The 15623-nt window shown below is 27.1% G+C and overlaps 1 protein-coding gene across 1 annotated transcript in view; it reads left to right on the forward strand.

The window, feature by feature from the left end:
- Window positions 1-15623, forward strand: part of Rab3-GA (Rab3 GTPase activating protein) — a 39630-nt gene that overhangs the window by 5696 nt on the left and 18311 nt on the right. Inside the window, exons 7-20 of the mRNA XM_043053008.2 lie at window positions 1627-1726; window positions 3004-3102; window positions 3809-3957; window positions 6469-6551; window positions 7737-7826; window positions 7908-8047; window positions 8936-9066; window positions 10994-11052; window positions 11166-11306; window positions 11468-11544; window positions 11903-11964; window positions 13522-13612; window positions 13703-13857; window positions 14723-14987. Of these exons, the coding sequence (XP_042908942.1) occupies window positions 1627-1726; window positions 3004-3102; window positions 3809-3957; window positions 6469-6551; window positions 7737-7826; window positions 7908-8047; window positions 8936-9066; window positions 10994-11052; window positions 11166-11306; window positions 11468-11544; window positions 11903-11964; window positions 13522-13612; window positions 13703-13857; window positions 14723-14987 (1642 nt within the window). The remainder of the gene's footprint in view (window positions 1-1626; window positions 1727-3003; window positions 3103-3808; window positions 3958-6468; window positions 6552-7736; window positions 7827-7907; window positions 8048-8935; window positions 9067-10993; window positions 11053-11165; window positions 11307-11467; window positions 11545-11902; window positions 11965-13521; window positions 13613-13702; window positions 13858-14722; window positions 14988-15623) is intronic.

The following is a 15623-nucleotide window of genomic DNA, read 5'->3' on the forward strand; positions in this document are numbered from 1 at the left end:
GAGCTCGATGCATAACTTCAAGCATCGAGCCTCTTCAGAATTATACAAAATTTCCCAACAATGCACTTCCTAATTGGAGAATATCAGTTTTAACAAGTAGAACCCGGTTTTAGCAAGCCCTATTTTTCATATTCATAAAACTTCAACTTAATACAACCTCAAATAACCATTGCTTTGAAAAATTCTTTTTTAATGTTTATCGTGTCGACAAATTCGGACAATTTTTTTGTGCCATGAGTTTTTCACAAACAGACGGTGAGACAGCTCTAAGCAAATTAACTTTTTTTTTATTGTACACAATAAAAAAAGTGAGCATCATATTTATAATTTAGTAAACGTTTAAAAACTTATATGATTTTCTTCAACAAAGCAATTTTTTAGCAGCACTTGATTTCTGCTTATTATGAATGAAGTTCATCAGTACATATATATTTATTTCATAATATACATAGAAATATCATGTGTACACAAAAATATTGCATATACATAAAAATAATAAAGTTTTAAGTAAAATTGTATAGATAATGCTAAACACCATAGCTGCCAACCCCTAGTTTTTCGTATGCAGAAGATCAACAAAAAAAAAAAAAAAAAATNAAAAAAAAAAAAAAAAAAAAAAAAAAAAAATGCAGAAGAAAGGCCTAAAAATGCAAAAGATTTCAACTGAAGCTAATAAATTTATTAAAAAAAACTAATTTCAAATAATTATTTTATAAATCCACTATAATAAGCAAATAATAAAGAATAAACTCACCTTTTTTTTAAAAAACCAAAGAAGAAAAAGATTTTTGATCAGCTAATTGCTGGCACAATAGTATTAATTTATCAATTCTTGATTACATGGAAACATTTATTATTTTAAGTCTCATATAAATATTATTTAGTTTATTACAACATAACATTTAATCTATAGTATGCAATATTATATACATATATAAACTTATTAGCATTAATCTAAAAAGAATTAAATTATTAAAAAAATTAATTTTGCATTAATTCAAAATTCTTTTGAAAAGTCTCTTTCATAGCAATGGTTACCTTCTTTAAACTAAAATTTTTTCTAGTGTCTCATCAGACATGGACCAGCAGAACTGGGTCCTATTATATAAATACTCATTTGAGAAAAAAAACTTATCATTTTTTTAAATTAAAAATATGGAGGTGCCTATTTGTTTTTTTTTTATTAGTCTTAATTAGTCTAAATATCAAATTTTTAAGATTGATATTTGAAAAATAAAAAATTTCTTTTTATTCAGTATAAGTCACCAGCTTTGCAATAGACACTTTTGTTCCTGACTTATTGAATGATCTTTACCATAATAAATGGATTGACCTTCGGAGAATTAGTTTTAATGCAAAAATATCATTAGGGTGAGTAAATGTCATTGGGGTGACGCTTACTTACCATAAACTTTCTGAAATGCATATTTACGTAATCCTCATTTTAAATAATCGACTCTACCATATTTAGGCTTTCATATCTCTTCTTATGGGGAATAGATTATACAAATTTTTGTATTTATCTATGAGGATACCAACTATTGAAACAAAATTTCGGTTATTAAACTGTACAATTATCAAATGAAGACAAATGCGTCTTTTCTGATTTCAAATTATTATTTTCAGCCTGATGAACTATTAATTGCTTTCTCAACTGTAGTTGTTACTATTGATGGATTTGGCCTTTTTCAAACTTTAAGGGCTTGTAGAAACCAACTGGCACGAGGTTAGTATTCAGTACAGGTTTCAAGATAATAGCTTTAAATAATACATATTCTCTTTATTTATCAAGATTTGATAGTTTTTAATCAATATTTGTAGATTTGTCTTTTCTTTTAAATGATTTAAAGTTTAGTCCAGATGCAAATCCTGTTTACTCCATCATCATGTATTAAATTTTGGAGCTTATTAAATATGTTGTCAAAACTAATTATATGATGATATAATATTTTTAAATAGAATATTATAAAGTGATTGTCTTTTTCTTTTAACAATTTTTATTTTCCTATTAAAATAATAATACAAAATTAATGTGTTCCTATTGAATCTGAGGAAAAACTTCATGTAGTTTTGTATTTAGGCTTATTTTTTTTATCCATTGCAACACTTAATGAATTCTTATTTCTCAATGTTTCATTTTTTTCTTCTTAATTTGAGTTAAATAAAATATTTTTGAATTGAATGTTAAGTAATGGGTCTATTACATATAAAATGAACAAAGTCAATGAACTTAATTTTTATTTCTTAATTTATTCTTAAGATGAATGTTAACTATGAAATTTTGATTTACAAAATTATAAAAATTTACATCTCCTTAATTTATGACTATAGTAAGAATTGAACCTGTAAATTGAGCCATGAAAAGCACTCTCTGAAAGCATTGAACAGATAAAAAATTTATGAAACTATTTTCTTCATTTCTTTAAACAGTCTTTGAAATAAAAAAGGCAATAACATGTATAAGATTTTTATTATGCATAAGTTATGTTTTCTGATTTTACAATCGGTGTGGAATAATTTTTTCATATTCAATATTCAGGTTGGGTGCTTTGTTTCCAATTGCTGTACTTTTCCGAAAGTGCCCTTTTACAATTTTATTGACAGCATAATTTCATGCAAACTAACTACCAAAAATGCTTTCATTTAAACCTTAAGATTTCCAATTTCTTTAGATAATTTTCCAAAGATAATTTAATTTCATAGGATTGATTCCAAGTTCATTTCCAATCTGATTAAATTCTCCATCACTTAGGGAGTCTGAGTTTTCAAACTTGCCTTTTATAGAGATTAAACTATATTTGTATCTTGCATTGCAACAAGGTGTACCAGAGTTACAGCAGGTGCAACTAGTGTACTATGTTAATACGCTATGTGCCATATTCAAGTGGCTTAAAAGAAATTTTAGATTTCTTTTTAAGTATTATAATAATTTTCAATTAATTATTTGATATTTTTTTAATTATTATTGTTTTGCCCTGTTTTGATTAAATAACTTTTTTTCAGCTGCTGCTGGTAGACAAGAAATAGTTCAACCTCCTCCTTTGTCTTATAAAAAATGGGGATTTCATGAGCATGATAAACTGATTGATTGTGAAGCTGCTGGTACATGTTTTTCTTTCTTTTTTTAAAATTATATTATACTATGCCATAAAATTATGAGACTTTTTTGGTTTATTATCCTTTTTTAAGTTGTTAAGTTTAAGATATTGAAAACCTTAAAACTATATCATGTTATGTGAAATCTTCGTTCTTGATATAAAATCATCAAAACAAAACCACCCAGCTGAAATTTTATTATGAGTTTTTTCTCCCAATTCATAGTTGTAAAAGTCTTCTTGAAATAAAATAAAAATAAATATAATGAAACTAATATGTTTATATGCTAAAATATAGTGAAAGAGCACTAGCAGTATCGTGTAATAATGTTAGTAATTAATTATTTATTTTTGTCTTTTGATACTAGTTCTATATTAATTTAAATTCAAAACAAATAATAATTTAATATTTCTGTATATTATATTAATATTTAAGGCAATATTTTCTGATTTAGCTCAAGATTTTTTTTACAGGAATAAAATGAAAGAAAAAAAGCACGATTGCTTTTTTTTCGAATATTGGAATGAAATGAAACAAATATATGGAAGTTAAAATGTAATAAGTGTGATTTCATAATGTACTTTTTAAATAAAGAATTTAAAATTTTTTTTTTTTTTTACATTGACTAATATTGCAGACTTGTTAATGTATTTCATCGATATTTATTTTTAAAATGTATTTGTTTGTTAAAAAAAATCTAATTAATGTTTAGGTGTTATGAATACTACCCCATTCGATCACCTGGTTACAGAATCAATTCGTAAAGGTTTTTATGGAACAGTAAAACCTACCGTGCCTACTAATTCATTGCTCGTTACAACTGGTTGCAATCCATATGTTGGCTATTATCATGCGTCAGAGGTAATTGATGAATGAAGTATATAATAATTAATGCATGTAATAATTATTTAAGGATAACAATTAATGAGGTAATATATGATAATGCTTGTATTTTTTTCTAAAATATAAAGATGCTTTTTTTTATTTTAATGATTGATATTGTTTAACAGCTCTAGAAATCATACAAGATGCACACCTTTTAGAGAAATCATGCCTTTTTTTCTATTTTATAAACAATGCAATATAAATTATTTTAAACTTACTTAGTTTAGCAATTTAGCATATTTTCTGTGTGTATGTAATAAGTAATGAGCCATTTGATTGTTTAGAATTTATTATTTTAATTATGATTTTCATTTATATGTATGTTACAGAGGAAGCAGGAATGAAAATAAACCTACATTTAATAGCGATTATCAATCCAGTGTGATTAATGCTTGAAGAATCTTGATGATGTGATTCTGCATCAAGTCAATAATCAACAAACCTTTGGGATTAAAGAAAGTGCACTTTCGTCCTCTCTATACTAAAGAAAACACAATATCATTAAACCGTGGTTCATCAACTTTTTCTCGTTCACCTGAACCTTGATTTCGCTGGAAACAAATTTTTCTTGCAAGATTTTTCTCTTGAGTGCACCAAAACTATAGTGAAAGTTGTTTTCTCATTCCCCGTTGTCTTAACAGCAACCAAACGAACAGTGCAGGAATTAAATATTCTATTTATAAGCAATCGAAGCTTGGGTGTATCTTATCGATGTTTATTATATCTTTTTCCATGAGCTTATTTTCTGCTATTACAGTTTTCGTGAAATTTAAAAATGCTGCATATTTTTCTTTCAAATCTGAGAGTATATACTGTATAACATTAATGCAGTCTTTTACCCTCTTATTTAAGCACCTCATAAATCAGTAGCACTATGAAGGGCAAACAGTGAAATTGGGTAATTTCCTTATTCTTCTGCTGAAAGATTGTTTTTGAGCTTCCTTTTTCTTCTGCTAAAAGATTGGCTTTTAGCCTGATCCTCACAGTTGAAATCTATACCTCTTCTGTCTTTCATTGAGGATCCAACAATTTAATTCTGATTGCAATTCAGGCTACACTGGTAGGCATCTTCTCCCAGAATGTCTCCATTTATCATTAGTTAGAACCTTTGTTTAGATTTTTTTCAAAGATGTATATTTCTATCTATATTAAGTTGTGTTTCAGCCACCTGGTCTTCATCTGCTTTGTTAATTACTTTAGATTTGAATTGAAACTAAATACAAATTCTAATTCATGCAGAGGTTATAACTAATGACTGAAGTTGGGACTTTTTTACTAGCATATTCAGAATTTATTTAGTAACACATAATAATACTAAATCTTTTTTTGCTAAAAAAAACACAATTTGAAAAATAAATATTATTTTGCTTATCATACTCTAACCTCTAACAAACTTAATGTAAAATCTTTGAATGTTTATTAATCTTTAAAATCCTTTAAATTCATTAATAATATTCATATTTAAATTAAATACTAATAAAAATTATAAGTATTTACATTTGCAGTATAATAATGACAATTGTACTGCTATTCTGAAGTATTAAATGCATGTATTATTTTTATAGTTAGTTAATATGTATATACCGTAAAATAATTGGAAAAGTATTATTAGTAACGAAAATATTTAAAACTTTAAGAAAAAAAAATTAAAAAGCTGGAAAACAAAATCTGTAAAAGATATAATCCTGTATCAGCTCACACGATTATATCAGCAAAAAAGAGTGGTTTCTAATATTATATTAATATAGCCAAAACAAAATTTATCAGTATTATACAATAGTAAATTAATTTGCAATTGAAATTAATTTTCATTATAGTAATAAGTAGTAAATTAAGAGTAAAAATAATTGTATTTATATATTTTGTAATGGCTATATTAATACAATATTAGAAAGCACGCTATTTTGCAGATATAATCATGTGAGCCGATGAAAAGATTATATCTTATTCTTATTTTGTTTTCCTACTTTCAATTTTTTTTAAAAATGGTTTATTTATTAATAATTTTTCTTTTTAAAAATTTGTATATTTTCCATGTTTTCTTTGTGTGTGTGTATATATATATATATACATATACACAGTCGATTCGCTATAACTCGAAGTATGATAACCCGAATATTACTATAACTCGATTTTTTTATGAGGTCCCGACCCTTTTATCTTCAATTTTATGTTAATTATTCTCGATTACTCGAATTTTACTCCTTTAACTCGATTTTTTTTGGATCTTTTAAAGCAAGAAAAAAAACCTAGGAGCTGATATCTTACCCCCTCCTTTGCAACACACAATGTCTTTCGCACTCTTCATGAAGAAGCTAAAGCTGTCCCTCTTGAAGTATGTGAACAGTGGTTAAATGAAACGTTACCAAATTTACTTCAAGGATACAGTTAAAATGATGTTTTCAATATTGNTATATATATATATAGTGAAATATTGTTATGCAATCTGTTACTCTTTATTTTAATTTATGATAATTATCTTCTTAGGGTGGCAGTCAGCTTTTATTAACTGATGTTGTTCATGCTGTTGCATCTAAACTTATGAATTTCATATCAAATTATAATGCTGGGTTAGTTTAATTTTTATTATTTTTTGCACTTTATATTATTAACTATAAATGTTTGTTTATTCGCTGTTAGAGTGAAATTAATAAATATTTTTCACTTTTGACTATATTAATATGCTTCATTAAAGCATGATTGGTCCTTGATAATTTTGCTGTGTTTAATAGTAGTTTTTAGGTTCATAAAAAACACAGATCAAAGTAAAGCATTGGTATGTATTTATTATGTGGACAAAAATGACTGCCTACTAATTTCAGCTGGTTTATATTTTAAATTATGAAGTGAGGTATGACTCATATTATGACATGTGAGATAAAACATCAGGTAGTGTTAAACAAAATAACTGACTAGACTTTATTGTTCAAATTTCACTTATGATGATTAAAAATGTGAAAATGATAAAAATTGCCATCTTGAATGTAACATTATATAAGCGTGATATTTATTCATATATTACTTATATAAGTGTGAAAAAAAGCCAGCAGAGGGGAAGATATAAAGCAGAGAATAATTCAAGGAAAAACGTGTTTTAAAGGACTACATAAATTCTGGCGAGCGCCAAAGATTGAAATCAAGGAAAAAATAGTAGTTTTTAAAGCAATTCTCAGAGTATTTCTACCTTTTGGTTCGGAAACATTAAAATAGAAAAACAAAAATTTTAAATTCTTTCAGACCAAATGTTTAAATTGTATTTTCAAAATTTTCTAGCCGTTCAAGATAGCAAACAAAAATCTTTTGAAAAAGGCAAAATAAAGATAAAAGAAAAAATTCTTTCGTTGACCTGGAACTGGGTCACGTTCTTAAAATGCCCAGCAAAAAAAATATCTGTTTTTCTCACATGGATCCCTGAAGCGGAAAGAACTGGAGGAAGACCTAAGCTTACTTTACAAAGTATTATTTTTAAACGAGTTAAAGATCCTAAGGATTTCTGGATAGGCACAGGCCAGGTCTGTTGCTGAGAACAGGATTAGATGGAGAGATATTAAGGTCTTATGTGCCTGAACACACTTATTGAAGAAAGTATTAATTCTAACACATTTATTTGTCACATTGAAAATAAGAATGAATGATTAAGAAAGTATTAAAAAATGATTACGAAAGTATTATTCTCTAACAGTTTTCATTACATCGTGCAAAGCTTGCAGGTTTTATTTTTAAAATTAAAATTATTAATTCTTTTTTGTTTGCAGTGGTTTTGTTGGTGGACTTATGGGTTTCAATCAAGCAAAGGAACAAAAGTCTCAACCTAAGATTGAACCAGCTACTATCCTACCTTTAAGGTTTGTATCCTGTATATCTATGAAAAAGATATATTTGTTTTAGCTTCTATGATGCCAATTTTTCTCATTTGTTTTTGGTAGATTTGGCCTGTATGACAAAAGAAGACAGGGTACCTCAATATCATTATCCCCAAATAAATGTTTAGCCGCAATGAACGATGCCTTTGGAAGAATAGTTTTGTTTGATATCTTCAAAGGAGTTGCTGTTCGCATGTGGAAAGGTCTGAATAATTTTTCTACGTATTTCTAATAAAAAATTTACAAATGCACTTCTATACACACAGGGGTCTGTTTAGAAGAAATTTGGGTTCGTTAACGGACCCTTCACAAAATATTTTAACTTAAAAATGAACCCTTCACAAAATGATTTTTATTTTAATCGGACCCTTTATTTGTTTATCTTCAAATTTGTTTATCTTCATTATTATTTTGTTAATCGAATAAACCCTTCCCAAGAGGAAAAAAAGTAAGGATGGAGGATGTAAACGAATTAAGTTTTGCCTTCGGCAGACGCTTCTTCCATTATTCGTCCGAAATTAATATTCTGCATTCAGCAGTATAGGCTAAATACCAAATGTTGTATCTCTAATTTAGAAACAGCAATTGCTGTTTATTTTTGAAATTTTTTTAAAATTATAATTTTACAGTGTTATGTATAATTTTGTATCTATATTTGCAATTTAAAAACTCCTTAAAAAAGTTTTTTCCAATAACAGTACTCTATTTGCATAAATTCATAAAAGCAGGACCCTGGTTGAAAGAGTGTGACTTAACGTTTATTTTATTATCACAAATTACGAGTAATTTTTTCCCAATCCTTTCACAAAATGTCTGAACAGACCCCTGATACATATTTTGATGAGTTTCTATAGTATCTATTAATTTTGATTTTAAAGAAAATATTTATTTGTGAAAGTTTTCTCAAAATTAATGACAGTGTCTAGTTTTTGTCTGTTTTGTTTTGAATTTTCTGGACAGCACTTAATCTTTCTTTGTATTCAGGAAACTGATAATTTTGTTGGGATATTTTCTTGTTTAAATTTTGATTGCTCTTTTGTTTTTCAAAATTAAAAAGCATTTGTTATCTTAAATTTAAAATTTCTTTTTAGGTTACAGAGATGCACAGTGTGGATGGGTGGAAGTTGAGGACAGTGTAACCAAAGATATGAAGGATACTGAAAAGAAACCTAGGCGTGTTTTATTTTTAGTAATCTATGCTCCAAGAAGAGGAATATTAGAAGTTAGTGTGTAACTATTAAGATTGCAAATAAATTTCTGATTGTGTGGAAGAAATTTAAAAAATAGCAGAATTTTAAAAGATGTTTGACATTGTGAATCTGTAGAATAAAATTTATCCAACAAACTATTGTAGCACTTAATTATGTGAGAGTGTTAATGTACTGTGCACAAAATAAAAAAACGGAGTACTTTAATGGTAAATTAAATCTTAATGACTCAAGTACCTATTTGACCTTAAGTATGCTAATTAATTTGTTTAGATTAAATTTTAAGCTGCAAAATCAGATATAAAATATACTTTAATTGAATAAAAGTGCTTTTTCTTACTTATTTTGATTCTTGTATCTGCCAAATATGGGGAGGTGGCAGCAATCCAAAAAATTCACTCTCATTAGATTACTCAAGAGAGCGATTGGAAATTTTAATTCTTTAATGCTAATTTGTCCTTTTGTTTATGTTCCCATATTTCTGAGACTGTTTAAGCAAATAAAAAAATGGACATTGTTAAGTTGTTAAGCATATTTAACTAATAAAACCTTTCAAAATAGATCTTTTTTACTATCATAAATGGTTTTTAATTCTGAGAAATAAAAATTTTTACATAATTTTTAGCTATACTATTTTAAATAACAAAATACAAAATGACCAAACAGTATCTGAATAATAAGAATTGAAAAGCTGTAATTTTAAATTTTAATATTTCATGAACTTTTAAACTTCTTTCAAAATTTTGTATTTACTCGTGTAAATTGCATAATTTACAAATGATATTAAAAAAAAAATTCTTATAATTCAAAATTCTTTCTAGTATTATTAAACTGAAAAATGAAAATATTCTTAATTGATTTTTTCTTCACCATTCCTTGTTGCATTTGAGTAAATATAACTGCTTTTAATGAAAGGAATAATCTCAAGGAACTATAGTGGAAAAATATACTTGATAATAGAGGTAGTAAGAAACTCAGAACTACTTAATGCTCTGAGTTTCTTACTAACTCCTCTGTTGCACTTTGAAATGCATCCTGTGCTGATTTGCCTCTCTTGGCTAAGGCAGTTTTTCTTGTTTGGTATTTCACCTTTATTTTATTTTCCCTATTTTCATTGGCAATTTTGCATTATTTATTTTTTTTAAATCTGTCAGGGTGCGTAGCGTTTGTAAAAAGTACTTAAAGGTGCTTTTTTGGGGATTTCGTTATTAAAAGCTTTTAAAGGTGCTTTTTCCAGCTGGTGTTTTTAAAAAGTGCTTTCCGAATAATTTTTTTCCCCTTCAGTGATATCTGGTGGATCCCATGCATTTCACGAAAAATGGGGAGTTTGCTACGTAATCATTCACGCGGACTTCATGTCGTACCCACGTTATGACTTACGCATGCGCGCACACTTGAAACCGAAACCCGAGTGCTCCAATTCGGATAGAGAATATCAGATCCTTATGAAATGTTTTTCTTTTTAATTTATTTTAATTTTGTTCTTGTTTATTTCATTTTACTTCTAACACTTTTTTTGACTTAGGGGGTAAGGGTACTTTTGTTCTGAGTTCAGGGTCTAGTTGAATTCACTCGGTGATGTGGGAAAGTACTGATTGTTTCGATTTAAGCCCGTTTCTTTTTGGGTTTTTTTTAAAGCTAAAACTGTTTATAAAAAGTTCTTGTTTTTCAATAATATCATTGATTGAATATGAATTTTTTGAGTGCTTGAAAATTTTTGTAAAGTTCTTGAAAAGTTTTTAAAAAGTGCTTATTTTTTATTCAAAGATTTGGCTATGCACCCTGTCTGTTGTTTTTATCATTTCTAGTAAGTCTTAAAAATGGGATCTTATTTTTAAGAACTCAAATCATGTCAATTTTTTCCACCTTTTATGATTTTTAAAGTAAATTAAGTTTCTACATCATCATTTTTAAATTATTATTTTTTTCTTCTATGTTTAGGTGTGGTGTACTCAACAAGGTCCCCGAGTTGCTGCTTTTAACGTTGGTAAATCTGGACGGTAAATATCTTTCATTTTACTTTCTCTTATTAGCTATTTAGCTCTGCACTTTCATTGATTTTCATAAATTTTTTTTATTTATTTAAATAGTCTGTTTTAATATTTTTTTAAAGATTATTTTGTCCTGGATATGCTATAGTGGGTGGAAATTTCATGAACTCCCAACTTACTAAGAGTAACCCTTGCTCTTGTTATTTCTTGGATGTAGATGGGGTAATTAGGAAAATAATTGTGCCTTTCCATTTAGTTTTAAGGTATGTTGTTTTGCAACTATGTTTTCCTATATCTAATGTAATTTTATTACTATTCTGTCTTTTTAAATGTTCAACTACACAAAGAATATCTGTATAATTCTTGCTATGATTTCACTTGTGCATGTGTGAAAAATATTGGTAATTTTCTTTAACAATTTTAGTGAGAAAAACAGTCGGCGTGCTCGTGACTTGCATTTACTTAGGGAAGTTAAACTAACTCTCAAAAATAATGCTAAAGGTAAGATCAATAAAAACATTTCAGTGGTATTGTATTTAATATATCTAAAGGTTTTAAACTTCAATTTCTATTATATTTTCTAATTATTAATAGCTTTACAAAAATACAAGAGAGATATTAGAAAAGCATTTAACGTTAAAGAAAGACACTTAAAACATTATGCACTTAAAGCATGGCTTGCTTATACAAACTCACTGCTTTGCAGTTTTACATTGCTGTCCTCATAATGCTGTTGCCAAAATATGTATCATAAATATAATTTTCAGTGATATTCGATTGTCTCATTTCAGAAACTATTGAGTTGCACTAAGTTATGAGTTATTGTCTTTGTGTATTTATTTATTTTATTTGCTTGTAGGAAAAGCCTTTGAGATTATTAAAATATTGAGAGATATGAGGACATCTTGCACTAGAATTCAGGTAAAATAAACCTATTTGAAATATATTTTTTCTAATTATAAATATTAGTGAGCAATATTTTGAACATTATTGTCAGTTCCTGATCGTCTAATTTTCCATTTTGGTATTCGAAATTGACTGATCATATTTAATATCATTCAATTTAACATTGTTGTTTTTTTCCTTATGATTTTTTTAAAGTCTATTGTTGATACTGACACCTACACTTTGAAAGATAAAATTAAATGTTGTATCAACTAAACTAAGTTTTTCAGAAAGGTTCTGACAATAATTGTTTGTTGGCGTTCATTATTTAACTTAGTGTTCCATTTGTAACCCAGTATTGTATACTTTATGGGTCAATTAAAAATTCACAAATTTTAATTTAAAAATTGTTTTTTTTTTCTATCGAAATTATTTTCTTCCAGAACTTTAGGACACCTGGTATGACTAACATAGTATTTTTTTGAAATTCATTAGCTGAAAGCAGTACTGAAAGGTGAAAGCAACAAAACATTTAGTAATCAAAAATTTAACCAATTTTATTCATTGCTCTTAAAAATAAAATTTTTTTTTAAAAATTCTGCACAAATTCTACCAGATGTTTAAAAACATTCAACATATGATTTTTTTCAGACAATGTCTAATGAATGACACAATTTTTTTTAATGTAACTAACTGGATTGTTACTTTTGAAACGATTTCAAATTTTACATAGGTGGGAGATTTTAATTAGTAAAATCAAGGAATACTTGGGATGAGTTCATCTAACTACCAATAATATATATTTTTTTTATATTTAAGAGTCTAGGGTAAAAAATATTTTATTTCCAAACTTTTCTAAGTTAGACATTTAAAAAAGAAAATGTTTTTTTAAAATTTTATTGAAAATTTAATGATTATTGATATTCTGATTATTTTCATTTGTTATTTAATATAATTGTAATTTGCTTTTTAATTGGATTACTTTTTAATTGGATTGCTATTCTTTTTTTTAAAATTATCATAAACAAATATATAACTGAAATAAAATATGAATTTATTATTTTTTGTAATTATTATGATTTATTAGAATTTTAAAGCAATTGTTCTATCTATTTTAACTTAAAAAAATTTGCACTGTGCCCAAACATATCTACCAGCATATAATCTCAATGCTTTAAATGGTAGACCCTAAATATACTAATTATTTATATTGTACTGATGATATTTTAAATTAACAAATAAGGCATAAAAATGTCTGAAAAAACAATTTTTTAAGACACAAAAAATTCAGAGTAACTGCAATCTGAAAAAAACGTGGTTTCAGTAGTTAGTGGGAAGTTTAAAGCTATTTTGACTTGTTGCCTATTGTGTCACTAAAAAAAGTTTTTTTTTAATTTTTTTATTTTTTTTGCAATGTGAATTCTTATCTTTCAGTGTTTGCTAGAAACCAGTAGAGCTAAAGATAAAAAATCTTATATTGTTTTTTAAACACTTTTTATAAATACTTATAAATATATTAGTTTTAGCTTCAAAACTATATCTTTCATGTGAGCATTTATAATTTAAATATATAGATTTTATCATTTACTGTAGGCTCTTCAAAATATTTTAAGCAATAGGCATTCGTCTGTGGAATTGGTCGATGAAGTAGTTTCTGCTCTGTTGAGTCATTTGAAAAAACTAGGTAAGACACATTTCTCCTTGTTACATATATAATTATTAACTTAAATTATTATTTTTAAAATATTATAAATGAAAAATACTTTACCCATAGATCCACTTCAGATGGATCATGAAGCCAAGCTTCTCCAGCAATGCTGTGTACGAGCTTTACAGTTATCAAAACTATATGCAAATGTAAATGAAATAAATATAAAATCTTCTTCAACTGCTACTACCTCTCCTGCTGAAACATCTGTAGACATTCAGGTTCGTTTTGTTTCCTGTTTTTCATTATATGCTCAAGTGTGTTTTTTGAAGCTCTTTCACCAAGAAAAACAATAATAATTATAAAAAAGTCACTGACATTCAAATGCCTTACTCTCGAGTTAAAGTTTTAATTTTAAATTACATAAACCATCTTGCTGAAAGATAGGACTTAATGGACAAGTAGTTTAAATCTTTAAAAAAAAACCTTTTAAACTTAAAATAGAAAAATAATTTTTAACCCTTTTAAAAAAAATTTAAATTTGGCTCTATATTTTTTTTCAAAAATGAAAATAGTAAAATAATTATATCAAATATCCCATGTTTGTATGAGTCTAAACAATGCATATAGAGAGTTATATTTCAAATATTAAAAAATTAGATCAAAACTATCTTTCATCGTCTTAAAAGTTAACCTTAGGTATGGTGTATCTTGATCTTAGCATTTTGAGCCATTTTCATAATTAGCATAGAAAATACTGACTGAAGATGAACAAAACATAACCCACCAGTCAGGAATGAGCCACGTCACAGCATTAAGGCACTGAGGTGTATTTGTGAAGAAACAGGGCTTTATGTCTGACATTGGCTTTAAACTTATTTAGCTTCAGATCAATAAGTACCATCATGTCTGGGAACTAAAGGCAGCTAGTGCGTAATGCTGATCACCTTGCCACCATTATGCTGTTATCACAAAATTGTGGAGCCTTAAAGTCCATGACCTCCTTGGCCAAACAACCATCTGTTTCTGAAGTGCTATTTTAACAGTCATGAATTATTGTTGCAATCATTGTAGCTGATTTATTTAATTTTATTATTTATTATTTTTTTTAATTGAATTTTAATATCTGTTGTATTTTTCCCGTAGATGTATTCCAGTAGTCTGTGTATTTCGGAAACTGAAGTTGGCCGAATACTTTCCCTCGTAACACTTCACCAGAACGTAGTTCCTGTCTTGAAAAGACAAGTACGATTTACTGATGATAGTGCCACTGAAATGTCTTTCTCGGATTTTATGAGCTGTTTTGTTGTTCATGATACTCATCTTATTAAATCAGGCTCGGACCTTCTTTTACAGAATCTGCCTGTTGATTTAGTTCCCAGCATTTCTTGTAAACAAATAGAATCATTAGGTGAGAAAAAAATGCTTTACTTGATAGTTTTGTGCTACCATTTTTTTTTAATGTACAAGGATAATTCAGAATTTACTGTTTTATCCTACATTTTATATTAAAACTGAATTTCAGGCAGAAAAATATATAGAGTTCTAATTTTGAATTTTTTTATGTGTTTTCAAAAATTGCTTGCAATTTTATTTATTGTATATCACGGGGCATTAGTCGATCACCAATTTTTAATTATGAGATCACAAATTTCTGGTATGTTTGGTGCATAAGTCGATCACTGAAAAAAAAAAGAAAACAGTTATTAAAATATCTAAAATAGGAAAACATAAAAAAATTATTAAGTCTACAAACTTTTAAAGTTAGTAATATTTACCATTATTCTGTCTAGACATGATACATCTACCCTGAAATAAAATGTGTTATGACGTATGCCCATTGTATTAGATATTAGTAAATGTATTAGATATTAGGCAAAATGTAAACACAAAGGTAATTGCAAAATCTTTTAAAAAGTGTGGTATTCTAAATTCTTTTGGGATATAAGGGGAAGATTATTATTTTTTTTGGGGGGGGGGTTCAGCAGATAGGGTGATTATTATTATTTTGAGGGAGTTATTGTGAAACAGAAAGAAGTATTTGATC

This window comes from Parasteatoda tepidariorum, chromosome 1, assembly GCF_043381705.1.
Source record: "Parasteatoda tepidariorum isolate YZ-2023 chromosome 1, CAS_Ptep_4.0, whole genome shotgun sequence".
Classification (NCBI taxonomy): Eukaryota; Metazoa; Arthropoda; class Arachnida; order Araneae; family Theridiidae; genus Parasteatoda; species Parasteatoda tepidariorum.